General features: G+C 39.3%; 1 protein-coding gene across 4 annotated transcripts in view; it reads right to left on the reverse strand.

Moving 5' to 3' along the window:
- LOC108718748 (disco-interacting protein 2 homolog C) overlaps positions 1-18,191 on the reverse strand; it is a 278,249-nt gene that overhangs the window by 113,725 nt on the left and 146,333 nt on the right. For all 4 annotated transcript variants that reach the window (XM_041565809.1, XM_041565806.1, XM_041565808.1 and 1 more), the window contains one exon: positions 425-496. In XM_041565809.1, coding sequence (XP_041421743.1) covers positions 425-496 — 72 coding nt within the window. The remainder of the gene's footprint in view (positions 1-424; positions 497-18,191) is intronic.

Consider the following 18,191-nt stretch of genomic DNA (forward strand, 5'->3'; position numbering starts at 1 on the left):
TGACACTTGCTGGTTAGTTCAGCTGATTGGACAAGGTATAAAATTGTGTTAGTGAGAAGAGGAACGTCATGTGGTTTTGCTCTGCTTAGAAATGACCAGAGGAAAGTCAAATGATTCTTCTCTGCTCATGATCTTCATTTTCTAAGCGAAGCAACACTAAATTCTCACTAAATTCATTTTCACCTGATTGTGGCCAGTTGGTCGAAATGAGCAGCAGGTGGCGCTGTTATTTCAAATTCATTATATCAGCATTGTAACAACAGCTAATATCTTAAGAACTATTAGCAAAGTAATGAATGTAAATTTCATAAATGCTTATCCTTTACGATCCTTTATGCTGCTATCACTCAGTTAAATCTTCAAAAGGCTTTGCAAAGCAAAATGTGAATCATGAAGAATGCATAAGGGAAAGTCATGCACTTACCTGTGGGCTTGGGCAAATATGCTCCTATTAACTTTGCGCGTTTCTTTTCATAGCCTTTCTGCGTGATGTCACCTGCCAAAAACAAGAAGGAGAACATATTAGAATGAGATATTTACCCGTGTACACAAGATACTGTGAAGCAGTTGTCCTCTGGGAGGTCCACTGGGTGTCACATACACAAAAAGTGGCAAATACATATATTTACACCAATGCTTGCCCCATGTCCCTTTTGTTGAGCTTCTGGTTCAATATTACAAGTATTAAAATAGTGCTCAGTAAAGGTGGAACTCTTGGGCTCAACAGAGAACTTCAAATGTTTCTTCCTGAAAGCTATTTACATGTAGACATTAAGGGGTAAATTTATCAACGAGTGAAGTTCCGCCACTAAAGTGAAATTCCGCAGCTCTCAATTCATTTCTATGGGATTTTGAAAGGCGTATTTATCAATGGGTGAAAGTGAAAGTTCACCCTTACGCCTATAAAAATCCCATAGAAATGAATGGAGAGTGGCGGAATTTCACTCTAGTGGCGGAACTTCGCCATTAACTTCACTCTTTGATAAGTGTGGAAGGTATATATATATATATATATATATATATTGGAAATATGGAAGGGCTGATGGGAATTGCCTTGACTAGTGCCCTCTAGGACCTAGGCTTACAAGAAGAAACTCTGGAATTGTGGCAGGGGAGTTTGACCCTGTACAAGTACATAGTAGGTCATTATTTAGTACGTAGTAGTATTTTCTTGCAGTAAGAGACTAAAAAGCCAGGGAGCCTCAGTTTCCTTTCAGACAGTTTTAGCATGTTCTAATAATAGTACGGTTTCATTTTTTGCTGAGCAACATAGCATTGCAAGACACTATCGCACATTCAATAAATTAATTACATCTTGCAGTTAGCCTGCCTGCATCTCCTCTGCCCTCAACCTTGTTTTCATTTATACCTTGCCAGTGGTGTACATGGGAGAAGAAGGTGAATTATGACTACAATTGTTCAGTGTATGGCCTCTACCTATCTGCTAAACTCAGTGGTTGTCAAACTTTCCCAGTTCAAACCACCCTTGGGAGATCCCAGCATTGGTAAGAGCTCTCCTAGTGAATAATATGGTTAGAGGTAAAATAACACATTCCAAAATTATCTAGGACATCAGATAATTGTAAGTGTCACCATAACTGACTTTCAAGGTGGTCTTTCAGGTGTATTCTCCCCAAATCCCCCCTAAATGTCCTTCAAGCTGACCCCCTGTTATTGTCAGGCATCAAAATTATTCGGACGCCCATTGACTTTAATGCATTTGGCCAAAACAGGCGCGCGTATAACAATTGTTGCAGGCATCAAAATTATTTTGATGCCTGCAACAATTGTTATACGCGCGCCTGTTTTGGCCAAATGCATTAAAGTCAATTGACTTTTGTGAATGTGTTTAGCTAATTTTTCACCGTTTCGCAGGACAAATTCACCCATCACTACTCCTAGACCATCTGGGTGGCCAGCCTCACAGTTTGGGAACCACGACCTCTACTCTTAATAATGTTATGGTTTCAGGATCTACCACCTGAAGAGCCTTGTGATCATCTATTGGTCACCAGCACAAGTTCTGATGTTAGATTACTATCTACTGTTTGACCATTGGTGCTCTACAAGACCACGCATCCCAAAATGTACCAAGGATCGATCATAAGCAAACAAATCCTGACCCCACTCCACTGAGTGAATGCAGGAAACCTCATAGGATTTAAACAAACTGGGCACATGCCTATGTTATGTTTAATTCCACAACAGTTATGTATTTCTCATATGAATGTAAAAGCTATACCCTACCTAAACTTTTGGGTATGAATGATGGTAAGAGAGTAGGCTGTGGTGGGTATGTTCAAGCAGGTCCAGAATGAGATTCAAAGGCCTCTCAAGTACATTGAGATTCAAAGAACCCCAAACAAGCCAAATAAAAAGTGAGTTTTTTTGGAAATTTACAGCAACCCCTCAGGTATTTGGAATATTCCCAGTCTGAGCCTGTGTGCCAGTATTGACTGTATTCTTGTGGTTGCTATTACTGGTGCTAATAATGTTGTATCTTGATGCACAGCAGGGGTCCCCAACCTTTTCTACCCATGAGCCACATTCAAAAATAAAAAGAGCTGGGGATCAACAGAAGCATGCAAAAAGTTCTTGGGGTGCCAAATAAGAGCTGTGATTGACAATTTGGTAGGCTCCTATATGGACTGGCAGCCTACAGGAGGTTCTGGTTGGCAGTGCATCTGATTTTTATGCAACTAAAACAAGCCTGTAATTCAAAAATAAGCACCTGCTTTCAGGCCACTGAGAGCAACATCCAAGGGTTTGGTGAGTGACATGACGCTCGCGAGCTACTGGTTGGGGATCACTGATGTAGAGCCTGGAAAATGAATTTTAAAACTAAACAGTTGTGCGTACTTGTAATAAGTATGGCCTATGAACGAGCAAACCCATATGCACCCTATCCTGAAGCAAATAAATTACGAGTATTAAATTGTGTCCCTGAGCCTGCCTTTATTAAGCTCCATGAGGCAGCCCACCAAAATAGGCATTATATGGAGAATAAAAATAGAAGGTGATTCCGGAAATCCGAACGGTTAAAGCTGCTAATGTATTATAAGGTCAAGGAAAGGAAACTGCATATTTTATTTATATTTAGCCTGGTTAAGGAGACCCGTATGAATTTAAAACAGAATTGTAAGAAAAAGCCAATTACTAAGTGAGAGTAATAGTCATACAAGGGAAACCCTTTTATGAAACACAAAAAGGGTTGAAATAGTCACTCTGCTTTAAGCTCTGCGTCCTCAGACAAAGCCTTGGGTCACAATAATATCGACATTCCAGAGCACCACTTAGATCCACCAGCCATGGATAACACTGTGCCGTGCAAAACCAGACAAACTGCACTATAAAGCCTTCTCAAATGAATTTAAAACTATCAATTTAGGAAATTGAGGGAAATACATTTAGAAGCTTTACTGCACTTTACTAGCTTTTATTCTCAGCATATTTACATTGTATAAGAAAAAGAATGCTGGCACTTAAGGGCATCAGAAGCACTGTGTCTGGGTGCAGTCCATATAACAGATGTCAATATACTGAAGGAAGTCAGCACTCATGGGTCTTATCTTGGTCAAAAGATGAATTTAAATCTAAATTAAAATTTTTGACTCTCAGGAAAAGACTTGTCAGTGGGGATTTCCTTCAACACATTGGCATTTATATATATTTATATAGAATTTAAAATTGGGCATTTCTGACTATGTGTTCTCAATATATTCCTATGCATGTACAGTATATGAGTGAGAGCTCCCTTTGTGTTTTTCTTAGCTGAAGTATTCTCCATGTCCCTTAACACAGAAGTTTTCTGATGTTTCCAGTTCAAGAGAGCCATCACTTGGTCAGGGACCTCCCTTGGGTCTAATAAAGTCTAATAAATAAATCAAAACTTTCCAGAATGGCACATTCAACCTCAGTTAAAGGAACATCTAGGGGATCTTAGTCTACCTGAATTTCATATTAGTTTACAAGTGTATCTAGAAGATAAAATAGGCATTGTCCTAAAATTTCACCATAAATGGTCTTCAGGACCACAAGCAACTGCTTTTGGACCTCAAAGACGGTTCATTTCAAGGTTTAAGAATCTCTGCCTTAACAGAGCAGAGGCATCTAAAGGTCATTGGAAGAGGGCATTTACTATTGCTGCTTATGAAGACAGAACCAGTTTTTGTTTACCTCACTTAAAGTTGTTTCTTTGGCCAATGGCCTAAAATCCAAAACCCTATGTATACAATAAACAAGCTGTTTATTAACATCCCATCTTGACAAGGTTTAGATTCACATACGTTTTTTTTGTTAATTCAGACCTCCATAAAGAAATTAAAATCAAAGTGTGCTGATGCCTCTTAACTCCGATCTCTCTTTAAGTCAATAAAAGTTGCAGTTAAACAATGACTAGACTGCAGAAGGTTGCCCTTCCCTTCATCAGAACTGCACTAGAAGTCAGCAAATCAATAAGGAATGCACCCAGCCTTCATTCATTACATTACAGTTCTCCGCCCAGCTTTCCCATCAGTCCACTATAAATAATTCAGGTCTCCATTGTCCAAAAGGCCCATTTACGCCTTATAAAACATGTATGCCTACGTCACAAGAAGAGATGGAAAAAATCAAACTATCGAAGCTTGTAGAAATCATCGAGAACAGAGGGAAACAATTCTAGGCTAATCCAAATCTTTACGCCTTAGCATGACAGCCATGAGTCATAGGAAACCGATCAATACACTGAATGGCTTTTGGCAACCTAAATATTAGGGTAAAGCCCTGCAATCAAAATATTGAGCTGAAAGAGATGAGTGGCTTATTGAGAGTTTCAGAAGCACACAGCTGAAAATATAACAGAAGATTGTTTCATTTCATCAGCAGGATCGGGGTCTATAACTATCATAGTGCTGACTTCTTGGGGTCATAGGGACTAGTTTAATAAAAGATGCTAGAGCAAACAATCAGCAGGTAGCAATTACTGGTCAGCCAGTAAACCTTGTTCTTTTTATTACATTACCCCAAAAGTGATAATATGAAGTGGGAAGCATTTGCACAGATCTTCTAGGCACTTAAATAATCCCGGTTATTCATTGTCAGGCAATTTCAATTACAAACTATAACTAATACCCAAAGTAACAGTCCAGGTCCAACAGTGCATTGCCTTGCTCAAATAGAAATATGATATATTATCTACCCTCTGATCACCAACAAACACAATGGTCAAGACAGTGGTGTCCACCTAAATTTATAGGTTCTTAAGCACATACACAGGGCAAAAAGTGCAACTTTGACCACTTTGGGCTGGAAACTACTCTCAAGCTCAACCTTAAAATGCTAGGCCATGTTTCATCTAGCTCAGGGATCCCCAACTTTTTTTTACTCATCAGCCATATTCTAATGTAAAAATAGTTGGGGAGCAACACAAGCATAAAAATAGTTTTGAGGGATGCCAAAAAAGGGTTGCGGTTGGCTATTGGGTAGCCTTTATGTGGACTGGCAACCTACAAGAGTCTCTGTTTGGCATTACATCTGTTTTTTGTTCAGCCAAAACTTGCCTCCAAGCCTGGAATTCAAAAATAAGCTCCTGTTTGAGGCCACTGGGAGCAACATCCAAGGGGTTGAGGAGCAACATGTTACTCACGAGTCACTGGTTGGGGGAAAAGTGATCATTGCAAGCTGTATATAATAATAATGGCTGCTTAGAAGTTAAAAGTTAAGCCACACACCTTCAAACAACTAGAGATAAAATAAATTGGTAATAATTATACATTTATCTCTTAATATTTCCACTTGAATACCTAGGTAAATCAGAAAAATTAGAGAACGAGTTGGTAAAAACAACTGAATCCCTGATAACCTCACCTGTACTTAAGCCTCACTAGATAAAAATAACCGAGTGTTAAGACTACATTTCGGCAGTCTCATCTTAGATTTCTGCCCAGCTATTATTTTTCCTTTTGTAATGCCGTTTAAGATAATAAAAATAGTATACCTATTTCCCCCAGAGCGAACATATTAAGGTTTGTTGACCCAAGACGTAGGCCCTACGTATATAAGTTGCTTGTGCTTTTACCACCTCAGTCATTAACATCACAACAACAGAAAGTGAAGAAGAACATTTCACACATGAGAACCGTGATGATTAGTAACAGCACTGCAAACAGACATAACTAACCGTCAAGTTTCCAGCATTCAATAAATGGCAAATGGAAAAACATACATGAAACTCATCAGTGGCATAACTAGATATTACTGGGCCACACAAATGTCCAGAGGTTGACCTTTTTTAAGAATATTTAAAACCAATATGAATTATGGCCTCGTGGGGCCCCTATATCTCCTGGGCCCCCTTGCACCAGGTTCTGCCTCTGTAGTTACACCCCTAAAACTCATTGGGGATGTCCTGAGGTTTAGCATTATCTTGGCATTGCAACTAAGGTCCTACACAAATACAAACACCAAACACTAAACAACAACTAGTTGTATCCTATTCACAGCCCACTTGCCTTGAATCGGTAGCTTCCCTAATCTTAAAAAAATAAATACAAAACCAAAAAATATATATATATATTTCCAACAACTTTCCAATATTCAATAATTTTCAATGATTTTGGTGGGTTCTACAACCCTTTTCATTTTAGCTATGCTTTATATGATATACATTTCTAGCCCTGTATAAAGAAAAACATGGTGGAGGTATAAACTGCATGCGCAGTGAGCTTTTAAACTTCATCATTTCATGTACTGTACATCCAGACGAGGGTGGTGTGACTTCAAACGTAAAAAGCTCTGACATAGAGTCAAAGAGTGTCAAAGAGTGTTTCAGACAAGGGCTAATCCATTAAGCCATGCAGGAGATAATACACTTGCTGGGAGTGCATAGATCGAACATAATACAGTGAGCATTAATTTCCATAGTGCAAGTATCCATCAGGCTGTGATCAGAATCTTTTCTTCCTTATGGCAGGTCACTAACAATTGTTACATGACTTGCTGAAACAAATAGGGTGGATTACAGGCCCATGGAAACTTACATCATAAGACAAGCAGATGAATTTTAACCTCAATATTGATTTTGTTCTGCTATGAATTTTTTGTTTCAGTATTTGCTGAAGGTTAAAAAAAAAAAATAGCATTATTTAATCTCGACACCTTTTTTGGCCAAAGGTTTACCTTACTCTATATTTATGGTGGAACTACACAAAATTAAAAAAGCATAATGGAGACAAGTCAGGACTTGTCAGGATTCACTGGAATGACCAATCAATGGGTAAATTTGGATATAGAAATCTAAATTGTGCAACAACATGGTGGAGGTGCCATCTTTTTCATTCAACAGCAAAACGTATTAAATATAGTTAAAGATCTTAAGCCAGAAAACAAATGCCTACGTTCCTGTAAATAGTTATGGTTGAGCTACCCAAGATTAAAATCTTGAAGTAAAGTAAAGTCTTAGGCTAAGGCCACACTAGGCGATAGCGCCGCGATTTGACTCGCGGCGACTTTTCGCCGCGACTTTTAAGCCGCAATCGCTGGGGAAACTTTTGCGCTGGCGTCTATGGGGAATCGCGAAAAATCGCCAGCGTAAAAACACGCGGCGATCTTTTCTCTACTGTCGCTCGAAATTGCCTCGCTAGGTGATTTCGAGCGACAATAGAAAAAAGATCGCCGCGAGTCAAATCGCGGCGCTATCGCCTAGTGTGGCCTTAGCCTTAGAGTAAAGTCATATCAGGATCCATTCACTGGTGTGATCAGTCAATGGGGAGTTGTGGGTATATTTAAATAAACAATGGAATTGCCGTCTTCTTCTTGCACCAAAAACAACAAAATGCTTGTGTTGCAAGTGACACTTAGTACATGTATGATGTACATGTCAATAAATTCTAATGTCCTCCAACTGATGAGATCCAGATTGTTGTCTTCTTTCTAGCTTGGTTATTTTATTCTCTCTTTCTCTCTATGGCACCAATTCATGCACGAGGGAAGCAGACTATCCTGTGAGCCTACAGTTAATCTAATCCGATCCAGCAGGTATCTACTCATGACATTATGTGGGCATGAGGAGACATAGTATAGTTATCAAAGAGTGAAGTTAATAGTGAAGTTCCGCCACTAGAGTGAAATTCCGCCACTCTCCATTCATTTCTATGGGATTTTTATAGGCGTATTTATCAAAGGGTGAACTTTCACTTCACCCATTGATAAATACGCCTTTCAAAATCCCATAGAAATGAATGGAGAGCTGCGGAATTTCACTCTAGTGGCGGAACTTCACTCTTTGATAAATTTACCCCATAGAAGGTGCATATTCCATCCAAACAAATGATCGATGCCAGTTAGCCACATGTACGGAAAAATTATGCAGGATATGGGCTTTGCCAAATAATTTACTGCTTTTTAGCAAACCATGGAATGTCCGTTTCCTTCCAGGAGACCAAACTGTCAGGGAGAGTTATTAGAAATGAACAGAAAGGCAATGCCATAAAATACAAGCAGGTTGTTATTTTTAATTAGAAGTAATATATATTAAGGAGGGAAGGGAAGTGACAAAGACATTAAAAAGAGTCTTTTTGTGGTCAACTGAACATTCTCGTGGCAAACGTATTCAATATGATTCAAATAGATCCTAAACATTAAGGCTATCCAAAGCAATTTCTGGAATGTTTTGAGACAACTCATACCAGGATTTGCACGTATTCACATCATATTAGAGTTAATGCGTAATTCCAATCATTTCTCAATTTCAATTGTCCATTTCTATTTTGTTGTGAGCAGGTTTAAACCCTCAGGGCAAGCTCATTTTGGCTTAAGTTGGTGCACTTGGCTTCTCAGATACTATCAAGTTTTAAAGCACAAGATTCTCAGAGCTTCCCAAAAGGTCAGACAATAAACATGGCAAGGACAAGGGCATGGTCAGTAATTGGCTGGCAATATCAATATGGAATCATCAGGCTGCTACTATCTTAGTCATAGTCAGAGGGAAAAAAGTCACAAAGCAGGTCAGGGATCAATATCAGAAATCAAACCACAAGCAGCAGGCAAGAATAAAGATACAAGTCGCCAAGTCAACATTCAACAATTTATCACAAATAACTGAGTCCAATGGAGTCAAATTTCATTAAAAATGGTCTTTGGATAAGATTTTATAGACAGTAGCCAAAGAAAATGAGTACTACAGCTTCATCTATTTTCCTATTCAAATGTGGTCCCGGTTTCTGGTTCTCGTGTATGTACAACCTGATTTATCATCCTATCATTCATAAGGTGCTAACACATTGATGCAACAAGTTACGGTGGTTTTTCGTCATTCACATGAGTCCCTGCCCCAGTGGAGCTTACAATCTAAGGTCACTAAAGGTGGCCATACACGGGCAGATTAAAGATGCCAATATCAGTCCTTTAGACTGATTCCGCAGTTTATCTGCCCATGTGTAGGGCTCCTGACAGGTCCTCCCGATCAATATCAAGCCAAAAATCGGGCAGATATAGATCGGTCAAGTTTGTTTTTTTTTTCTACAATCCAGGACCGCATCGCCTAGTTGATGCTGTACTGCGACCCATCGGGGCCCATTTGTAGCATTGTAATACTATCGTTCAGCTGTTAGTGGGCATATTGGGTTAAGATCCGCTCGCAACCTTGCCAAACGAGCAGATCTTATAGTGTATGGCCACTTTAAGACCCTCACACAACATAGTCAACTTCATGAACCTGCCTGTATGTTTTTGAAGCATGGGAGAAGAATTGAGCACCCACTGGAACCCACACAGACACAATGAGAACATACAAGCTCTTTACTAAGAAATTCCATGTTGAGTCCAACTCAGGACTCCAGTGATGCAAAACAGAAACACTAATCACTACATCTCTGTGCCACCTTAATATAATAATTGGACCATAATTGGACCATAGTTATGGACCATGTTTCTGGAAACCCAAGTAGACCCAAGGGAATAAAGTCACCAATCTAACTTTACATTTATCATACCTTCAAACATTTAAATATTAAAAAGGATGACAACTTGGACGATAACCCTGAACCAACCCAGACCATTTGGAAGCAAACATTTACAGCTTTTAAAGAATCAATGTGATGAAGTCCTTGAAAAGAAAACTTTGCTCAGAACTGCAACTATGGGAATAAAGGCATAGTGGGTCAAAGCCAAAGCTTCTCTTCTCTGCAAACTTGGGTCAATACCAAAGGCCAAAATATAACAAACATTGAGTAAAAAGAAGAAAAAAAAGACTAGAGATGTATAGTGAATTACATCAGGATCATAGGAACAAACAAGATGTGATTTGACCAAACAAGGGTATTGAATATTTCTCTAGACCATGATGAGCTGCTGACAATTCACTGCATGGCCGTGAGCCCAGCTTCAAAGAATGGCTGTTCTGCAGCAGAATGCACGCTACTGTATAGGTATGGTCATTAACAGCCATAACAATTGTTTCATCATTGTGTGTGTTTGCAAGAAAAACATTCATTACTTATGAACATAACTGATTGGTATGCGTAACTTGTTGAAAGAACAATTTAGCCCGGCAGCATAAAAATCTTTTGGGTCATTGAGAAAACTCAATGCAAGATTGTATCCAGATTAGAAGACACATTCAATAACAACCAAAGCTCTTCATCAGAATTTGCATAAGGGAACCCTGGACAAGTGTTAGGGTTATAGGCTTTCTAATGAAAGGACACGTCAGCATGACATTTTCACATACCGTATAGACAAATATATTATTGGATGGGCAGTGAAGGATTCTTGGATGAAATCCATCTGGAATGTTCTTGATTGGTTCAGGGGCAGCTTGGACTCCAGCATTAATCCATAATGATATCATTAATGGTTCTTCATGAATATTTCAGAACTGATTCCTATCAATGAAACACTTGGGGTTTCTCAATATTAAAGGAGAAGGAAAGGCTAAAATAAAGTAAGCTTTATGAGAAAAGTCTATATAAACACACCGGTAAACCCTCAAAGTAATGCTGCTATGTGTCCTCTGTCAAAAGAAACACAGCATTTCTTTATTGTGTATACATGGGCTTCTGTTTTCATCTTAAACCTCCAGGGCTAGGGCTTGAGCATGCTCAGTTTGCTCCTCTCCCACTCCCTCCTCCCCTCCCTGCTGTAATCTGAGCCCAGAGCTATGATTGAGCAGGGAAACTCTGATGTCACACCAAGTGAATATGGCAGCTGCTATCCTAAACAAACAGAGAGCTTCTAGAGCTGTTTACTCAGGTATGGTAAAACATTCTACAGAATAAATAGTGTTATAGCTTGCACTATTGTGGCTAATCTATTGACAATAAACTGCTTTGGTACCTTCCTTCTAAAGTTGGCTGTGAGATAAAATAGACAAGAACTAGGCTGTTACTCCACCCCGGCCAATACAAAAAGTGTACTTTATGTGTGTAATGTGCAGTGTGTTTGGACAAAAAATCTCATAATGCAGCTTTTTCCCCCATAATTCCAGTATAATTACGTCCATGCTTGAGGGGGGCCTATTTAAGATTGCTCAAGTTTCTGGCTCACACTGGGATTCCAAAACCCAAAGTGAGGTCATTAACTCATGAGGGATTTCCTTAAAAGGATTCTGTCGTGATTTTTATTTTTATGATTCGTTTTTATTTCTAAATGACACTGTTTACACTGCAAATAATTCAGTCTACAACATAAAATTTAATTCCTGAACCAGCAAGTATATTTTTTTAGTTGTAATATTGGTGTGTAGGTGCATCTCAGGTCATTTTGCCTGGTCATGTGCTTTCAGAAAGAGCCAACACTTTAGGATGGAACTGCTTTCTGGCAGACTGTTGTTTCTCCTACTCGGGGTAACTGGTATACACCGTTTATGCCAAGTTGATTATCAAGTGAAAGATCACTTTCCATTAAAAATGCCAATTGTCCATGATTGAAAAAGGAACCGGGCGGGCAACCCTGGATGACCCTGCTGAAAATCAACACTGAGCATATCGGCTGTTAAACCACACTGACCAGCTGAGTGTCACTTGAAAGATCCAGTTTGCTAATTAGTCACTTTAGGAAAGTCAGCTGATTGAAGCAAACAAATTCACTGTGACCTTGGGGAAATCAAGTCCCAACAGATAACTTGCTATATAAATCTGCCTGTCTCGGCTACAATCTATAGTGCATGCCAATAAAGACTATTTCCAAACTCAAACCAAGTCCACCGCAATTAGACTATTTGTTTAGATAAAGGGCCAATAGTTCAACACGCAGAAATAGTTTGATGCCTTTATACACGATGTTCTTGCGTCCTAACGATAACACGGTGATTAAAGCAGAGCTGGATAAAAAAAAATCCTTTATTTCTTATTTTTAGATTGATATTTCCCCCAGGATACAATTTAGTTTACTGATGACTCAAGTCCAGTGTCAGCCGCTTAGCAGCAGGGATTACAGAGAGCCGTGTTTGTGAGGCACTTTATGACTCATTTTCTTATTCCCCCCTAAACTATCCCGGCATCACAGGCTGTGCTAGGACATTGGCACGATAGTCTTCTCCTTGCCTGGGAGAAATAAAATAAAGATCCCACCCAGCCACAAAGAGAGAAAGGAATAAGGGTAAGGGGGAAACTCTTTCTGCAGATGGAATAAGGGGCAATAAGGGGGATCATGGGGGTATCGGAATAGTCTTACAAAAAAAAAATTTGAATTCCTTTGTTTAAAAATAGCTCTTAGTTAATCCAAATATTTATTTTGCAAATCTTCATGACAGTTGCGGCCGCAAAAGGCATGGCTTCATTACGGTGTCTGTCTGGGATTTTATATACACCAGCCGTGTAGCCAATGTGACAGCTCCAAGTTATTTGAAGTAGTACAGATATATAGACAGGGTTTGCTTCTCCTTTCTAATGTCGGCTGTATACAAGGAACGTATCTGGGTAATGTTTGTGGTGTCCCTGGCTATTGCGGCAGTGTGTAGACTGTAAGATTGTGGAATTAGAATCTCCTCTACTCTGAGCTGCAGCCACTCAATAATACAGGGGTCTGCGGGATCAGGGTGGGTCCCCTGAGTTCCTCCATCTATGGCTCATGCAGTTGGCTCTGCTCATAGAATACAGTATAGTAGGCCTAATGGCGCCACCACCACCATGTTCCAAACGTTTAAGGAGGCCCTAAAATGACTAGACAAGTATGTTGTGAGGTCTAGTAACTGCTATTTATGTCACTACTGCAAATCTAACTTAAAGGAGAAGGAAAGTCTTTGTGCACTTGGGGGTGCCAAATGTTGGGCACCCCAAAGTGATTGTATTGACTTACCTGAAACCCAGAAAACTGCACCGGCCCAGGGTTATACCAGTGAGCACCACAGAGTGATCCTCTTCCGTCTTCCTCTTTCTTCGCGTGGCAGTAGAACAATGAGCCGAACTTTAACTAAAAAGTTGTCTATTTCGTTCAACTGTGCATGCGGAAGAGAATCGCTCTGCGATTTTCAATGGAATAACCCCGGGCCGGTGCAGTTTTCTGCTGATAGGAGCACTGGCCCGGGGTTTCAGGTAAGTCAATACAAACACTTGGGGTGTCTAACATTTGCCACCCCCAAGTAGAGATGACTTTCCTTCTCCATTAAAGGAAAACTATACCACCCAGAATAATGTAGGTCTCTATAAAAAGATATTGCATAAAACAGCTCATATGTAAAAACCTGCTTCATGTAAATAAACCATTTTCATAATAATATACTTTTTTACTAGTATGTGCCACTGGGTAATCATAAATAGAAAATTGCCATTTTAAAAAATAACAGCCCCCTCTAGAGATCGTATGATTCACGGTGCACACAAACAAACAATCCATACATGTTAGGTCACATGAACCAATTAACAGACAAACTTCTGTCTTTTGCTTCCACACTTCTTCCTGTTAGAGTTGTAGTAAGTGATGTAAATGTACAATATATACTTAAGTGGATCCTGTCATCGGAAAACATGTTTTTTTCATGGTAGATCTTAGATCTACCAGGCAGCTGTTATCTTGTGTTAGGGAGCTGTTATCTGGTTACCTTCCCATTGTTCTTTTGTTTGGCTGCTGGGGTGAAAAGGGAGGAGTGTTATCACTCCTACTTGCAGTACAGCAGTAAAGAGTGATTGAAGTTTATCAGAGCACAAGTCACATGACTTGGGACAGCTGGGAAATTGACAATATGTCTAGCCCCCATGTCAGATTTCAAAATTGAATATAAAAAAATCTGTTTGCTCTTTTGAGAAATGGATTTCAGTGCAGAATTCTGCTGGAGCAGCACTATTAACTGATTCATTTTGAAAAAAATTTTTTTTTACCCATGACAGTATCCTATTAAATATATATACCAGTTTGGTGAGATTCTTTAATATGCCACTTAATATGATATAAACTATCTGTTGCTTAAGTAACCATTTTGGGGGTAAAGTTTTCCTTTAACAGAATTCCCATCCCACCTGAAATAATGTACTTATTTTCTAGATGCCTACACCTCTAATTGCAACATCAATTTTACTTACAATCTCCCATTCAATAACCTCTAATTACTCAGCTCAGAACAATTCATTCTGCCAGTCACATTTAAGCCCTACCAGAGGGTTGTACATGAGTAACTCTAATCCTACTTGACCCAACACTCCAGAGAACACAAAAAGGCAGCAGTGTTCGACTGGATTTTCCTTGAACCAACAGAGAACCTGAGACCTTGGGCCACTCTTACAGAATTAGATATAAAAAGCACCAAATTGACTAGGTTTTTGAAAGGGTCCATGTTGGAAATAAGGATTGGCTGGTGGGAATTTTCTAAGGCTGATGACCACCAGGAGAGTCTCTGGAAGTCTAGCAGGCCAAAACAATACTGGAAGGCAGAGCAAGATTGCAAGATATGTAGTGAACTAAAAATATGGCTACACAATCTATAAACAAACTATGAGTGTTCTCTATGAATTTCATACAGCAATAAAGTCATTTTGCAATTTTCTGATTTTACCTCCAACTGTAGATACAGCAAGCTGTCAATTCACACGACCCATCGATCAACACTCACTTCCCATTTCAACTCAGCAGAATGGAAATCACAGGCATTGATATGCATCCAATATTCAGTATTTATATATATTTATTATTATTTTTGTAATTCCAGTTTAAAAAAGGTCAGAGATCTGGTCGGTAGAAGAGCTTGCATAATCTCATGCCGCGGAGTGCAGAAAAAAAATGGGTTTTAAAACGTATTTACTTATTACCAGCAATAAACTGTAACGACATTGTTTAATTTGGCCGAAGTCATAACCTTTAAAGAGCTTTATGGTTCAAAGAAAGGCTAAAATGACTTCACTGGGAAAAAACCCAATATTTTATTGAACACTGCAGCACTTGTTCATCTGTTGTAGATAATTAGGGGAACGATCTCTTGCATATACTGATAGAATTATAGATAGAATGTTATATTTTCTGGAAAAAAGGGTCCAACTATGTGTTATAATAGAAAGGTTGTTGCCACTATAATCATTTATATGTCGCTGCTCCCTCTGGGAGAACATTGTTTCCTATTAAGCATGCATTCAGACTTAGCCAATCACAAGCCTATTTGCTTAGCCCACTTTCTAGGTCAGCTGGCAACCGTACTTTGCAAAACTATATAAAAGGCTTTTAACAATAATGACATAGATGTATTCAAGCACACTTAGGTTTAATACATATATATTTAAGTCATTGTGGGTAGCAGGAGTCCTTCACATTGTTTAAAATGTTCTTTCCCAAATTAGGGTCAAGGACTGAAACGTCATATTAGGGCAAACAATACATTCAAAGACGCTTGCAGCAATACAGGTTTATTAGTTACATGAAAAGAGATTCTAGTCTCTAACATTCAGCCCTGAGAAGCCCACGTCTTGCATAGGAGTAGTATCTGAATCCAATCGAAAACTGGCACTTTAGTGTTTATTTTGCCCATATTAGTGGCTCAAAGTGCTAGACATGCCCTGCGTATTACTGGAGAGGCTGTTTCAGTAATGATGTAATATTAGAGGGCAAGCAAAGTGATGTCATAACAAAACACCAGGACAAGAAAACATGGCCCTGTGAGCAAAGGCACACAGTGATCCAACTGCCATGGAGAACCATGACCCACCAAATGACTAGTTTTTTTTTTTAGTTGCCTCACCACAGTTCTACATGAGACATTCACTACAATGTTCACGTTCACTACTACATCCTTATAGGATCTGAAACCTCCATTTAAGGCTCTTACTTGCTGTTGACCACTGCTGCATTTGGACCCTCAGCCTATTTATGAATGAGGTGACCACTTTAAGCCTTGGCTATGCCGAGGACCTGGCTTTCTGTAGGTTACCCCATTTTGCTTTTTCTGTCCAATTTGGTGCCTACCCTTTTCTGTAGGGCAGTCATATTCAAACTTTTTTCTGTACAAGCACTACAAGGTCCAACCTTTGGCCAGGGTCCCCATTGAAGTTCCGGTTTTTGGTGAGGGCCCACATTAGTTCCTTAAATGAGTACAGATATAGGAAATGATTGGTGCATCAGTCTTGAACGCCAAATGACCCTTATTTCCAATTCTCACTCTAACTGGTCTTTAATTCCAACTTTGTTGCTCTAGAGCAGTGATCCCCAAGCAGTGGCTCATGAGTAACATGTTGCTCACCAACCCCTTGGATGTTGCTCTCAGTGGCCTCAAAGCAGGTGCTTATTTTTGAATTCCAGGCTTGGAGGCAAGTTTAAGTTGCATAAAAGCCAGGTGTACTGCCAAACAGAGCATCCTGTAGTCTGCCAGTCCACATAGGGGCTACCATGAGTCGATCACAACCCATAATTGGTACCCTCAGAATTTTTTGTGTTGCTCTCCAACTCTTTTTAAATTTTTTTAAATTTGAATGTGGCTCGTGTTTAAAAAAGGATGGAGGTCCCAGCTCTAGAGAGATTAAACTTGTATACAAGCCTCCTATATGTCTATACTTAAAAGTAGTATAAATAAAGTCATCCCTGCATCTGAAATGTTGCCAAATACAATTATCTATAGCCTATATTGTAGACATTCACCTGACAATTAAAGGAGAAGGAAAGGTTAAAAATAAGTATGTCTCATCAGAAAGGGTGTATACCAGTAAACACTCAAAGTGCTGCTCTGAGACCCCTGTCAAAAGAAGCACCTTCTCTTGTGTACACATGGGCTTCTGTATCAGACTTCCTGCCTTCAGCTTAAACCTCCTTGCCCCGGGCGTGAGCATGCTCAGTTTGCACCTTTCCCCCCCCCCTCTCTGCTGTAATCTGAGCCCAGAGCTATAAGTGAGCAGGGAGAGACTCAAGCAGGAAGTGATGTCACACCAAGCTAATATGGCAGCTGCTATCCCAAACAAACAGAGAGCTTCTAGAGCTTTTTACTCAGGTATGGTAAAACCTTCTACAGAATAAATATAGCATTCTAGCTTGCACTATTTCAGCAATAAAATGCCTCCATAGCTTTCCTTCTTCTTTAAAAGGCAAAATGGATGTTTTAAGGATTCCCTTTAACAGAATTCTCCATTGAAGGTACACTGTAATATATGTTTATTATCAGTAGCCATTTGATAGTTGCTATAAAGGGTTCTTTTACAAAATAAATCAGTATAGCAGAACGTTCTCATCAAATGCAAATAAGAACAATAACATTAATCTCTGTTGGGAATAAAACATGACCCCCATTACTTACTAGAGGATAACCCAACATAAATACTGTGTATTTTCTTTTCAGCTGTCAATACAATAGTCACATAAAATTATTTACACTATTCCCTTTGTTCTGTGTCTCTGACCTTTAATCAGTCTCCCACTTTTTCAATTTAGATTTTCCCACACTCCATTGAAGCCTCGCTCACAAAACAGAGCAGGTTTCCAATAAATGTAACTATTCTGATTGAAGCAATTCACCTGATTAGAATCGCGCCGCACGCTTTACCGACTTCAAGCCCCGGCAAATAATCATCACGACATTCAAACACTGGAAACCCTGAAATGCCTGATGAGGATGATGCACCAATGTAATAATCTTCCAGAATGGCCTCCAATGCCCCCCGATTATCATTAATAATTAGAGACAAAGCTAATCCTAGAGGTGGGATAAAGAAGTTACTTTCAAAATGTTCCCAAAGGGCTTCTTTACCGGCACTTATTTCCCCAAAATAAGTATTCCCATAACAATTCATATAAAAAAATGGTTGAAT

Source organism: Xenopus laevis, chromosome 6L, assembly GCF_017654675.1.
Source record: "Xenopus laevis strain J_2021 chromosome 6L, Xenopus_laevis_v10.1, whole genome shotgun sequence".
Taxonomy (NCBI): Eukaryota; Metazoa; Chordata; class Amphibia; order Anura; family Pipidae; genus Xenopus; species Xenopus laevis.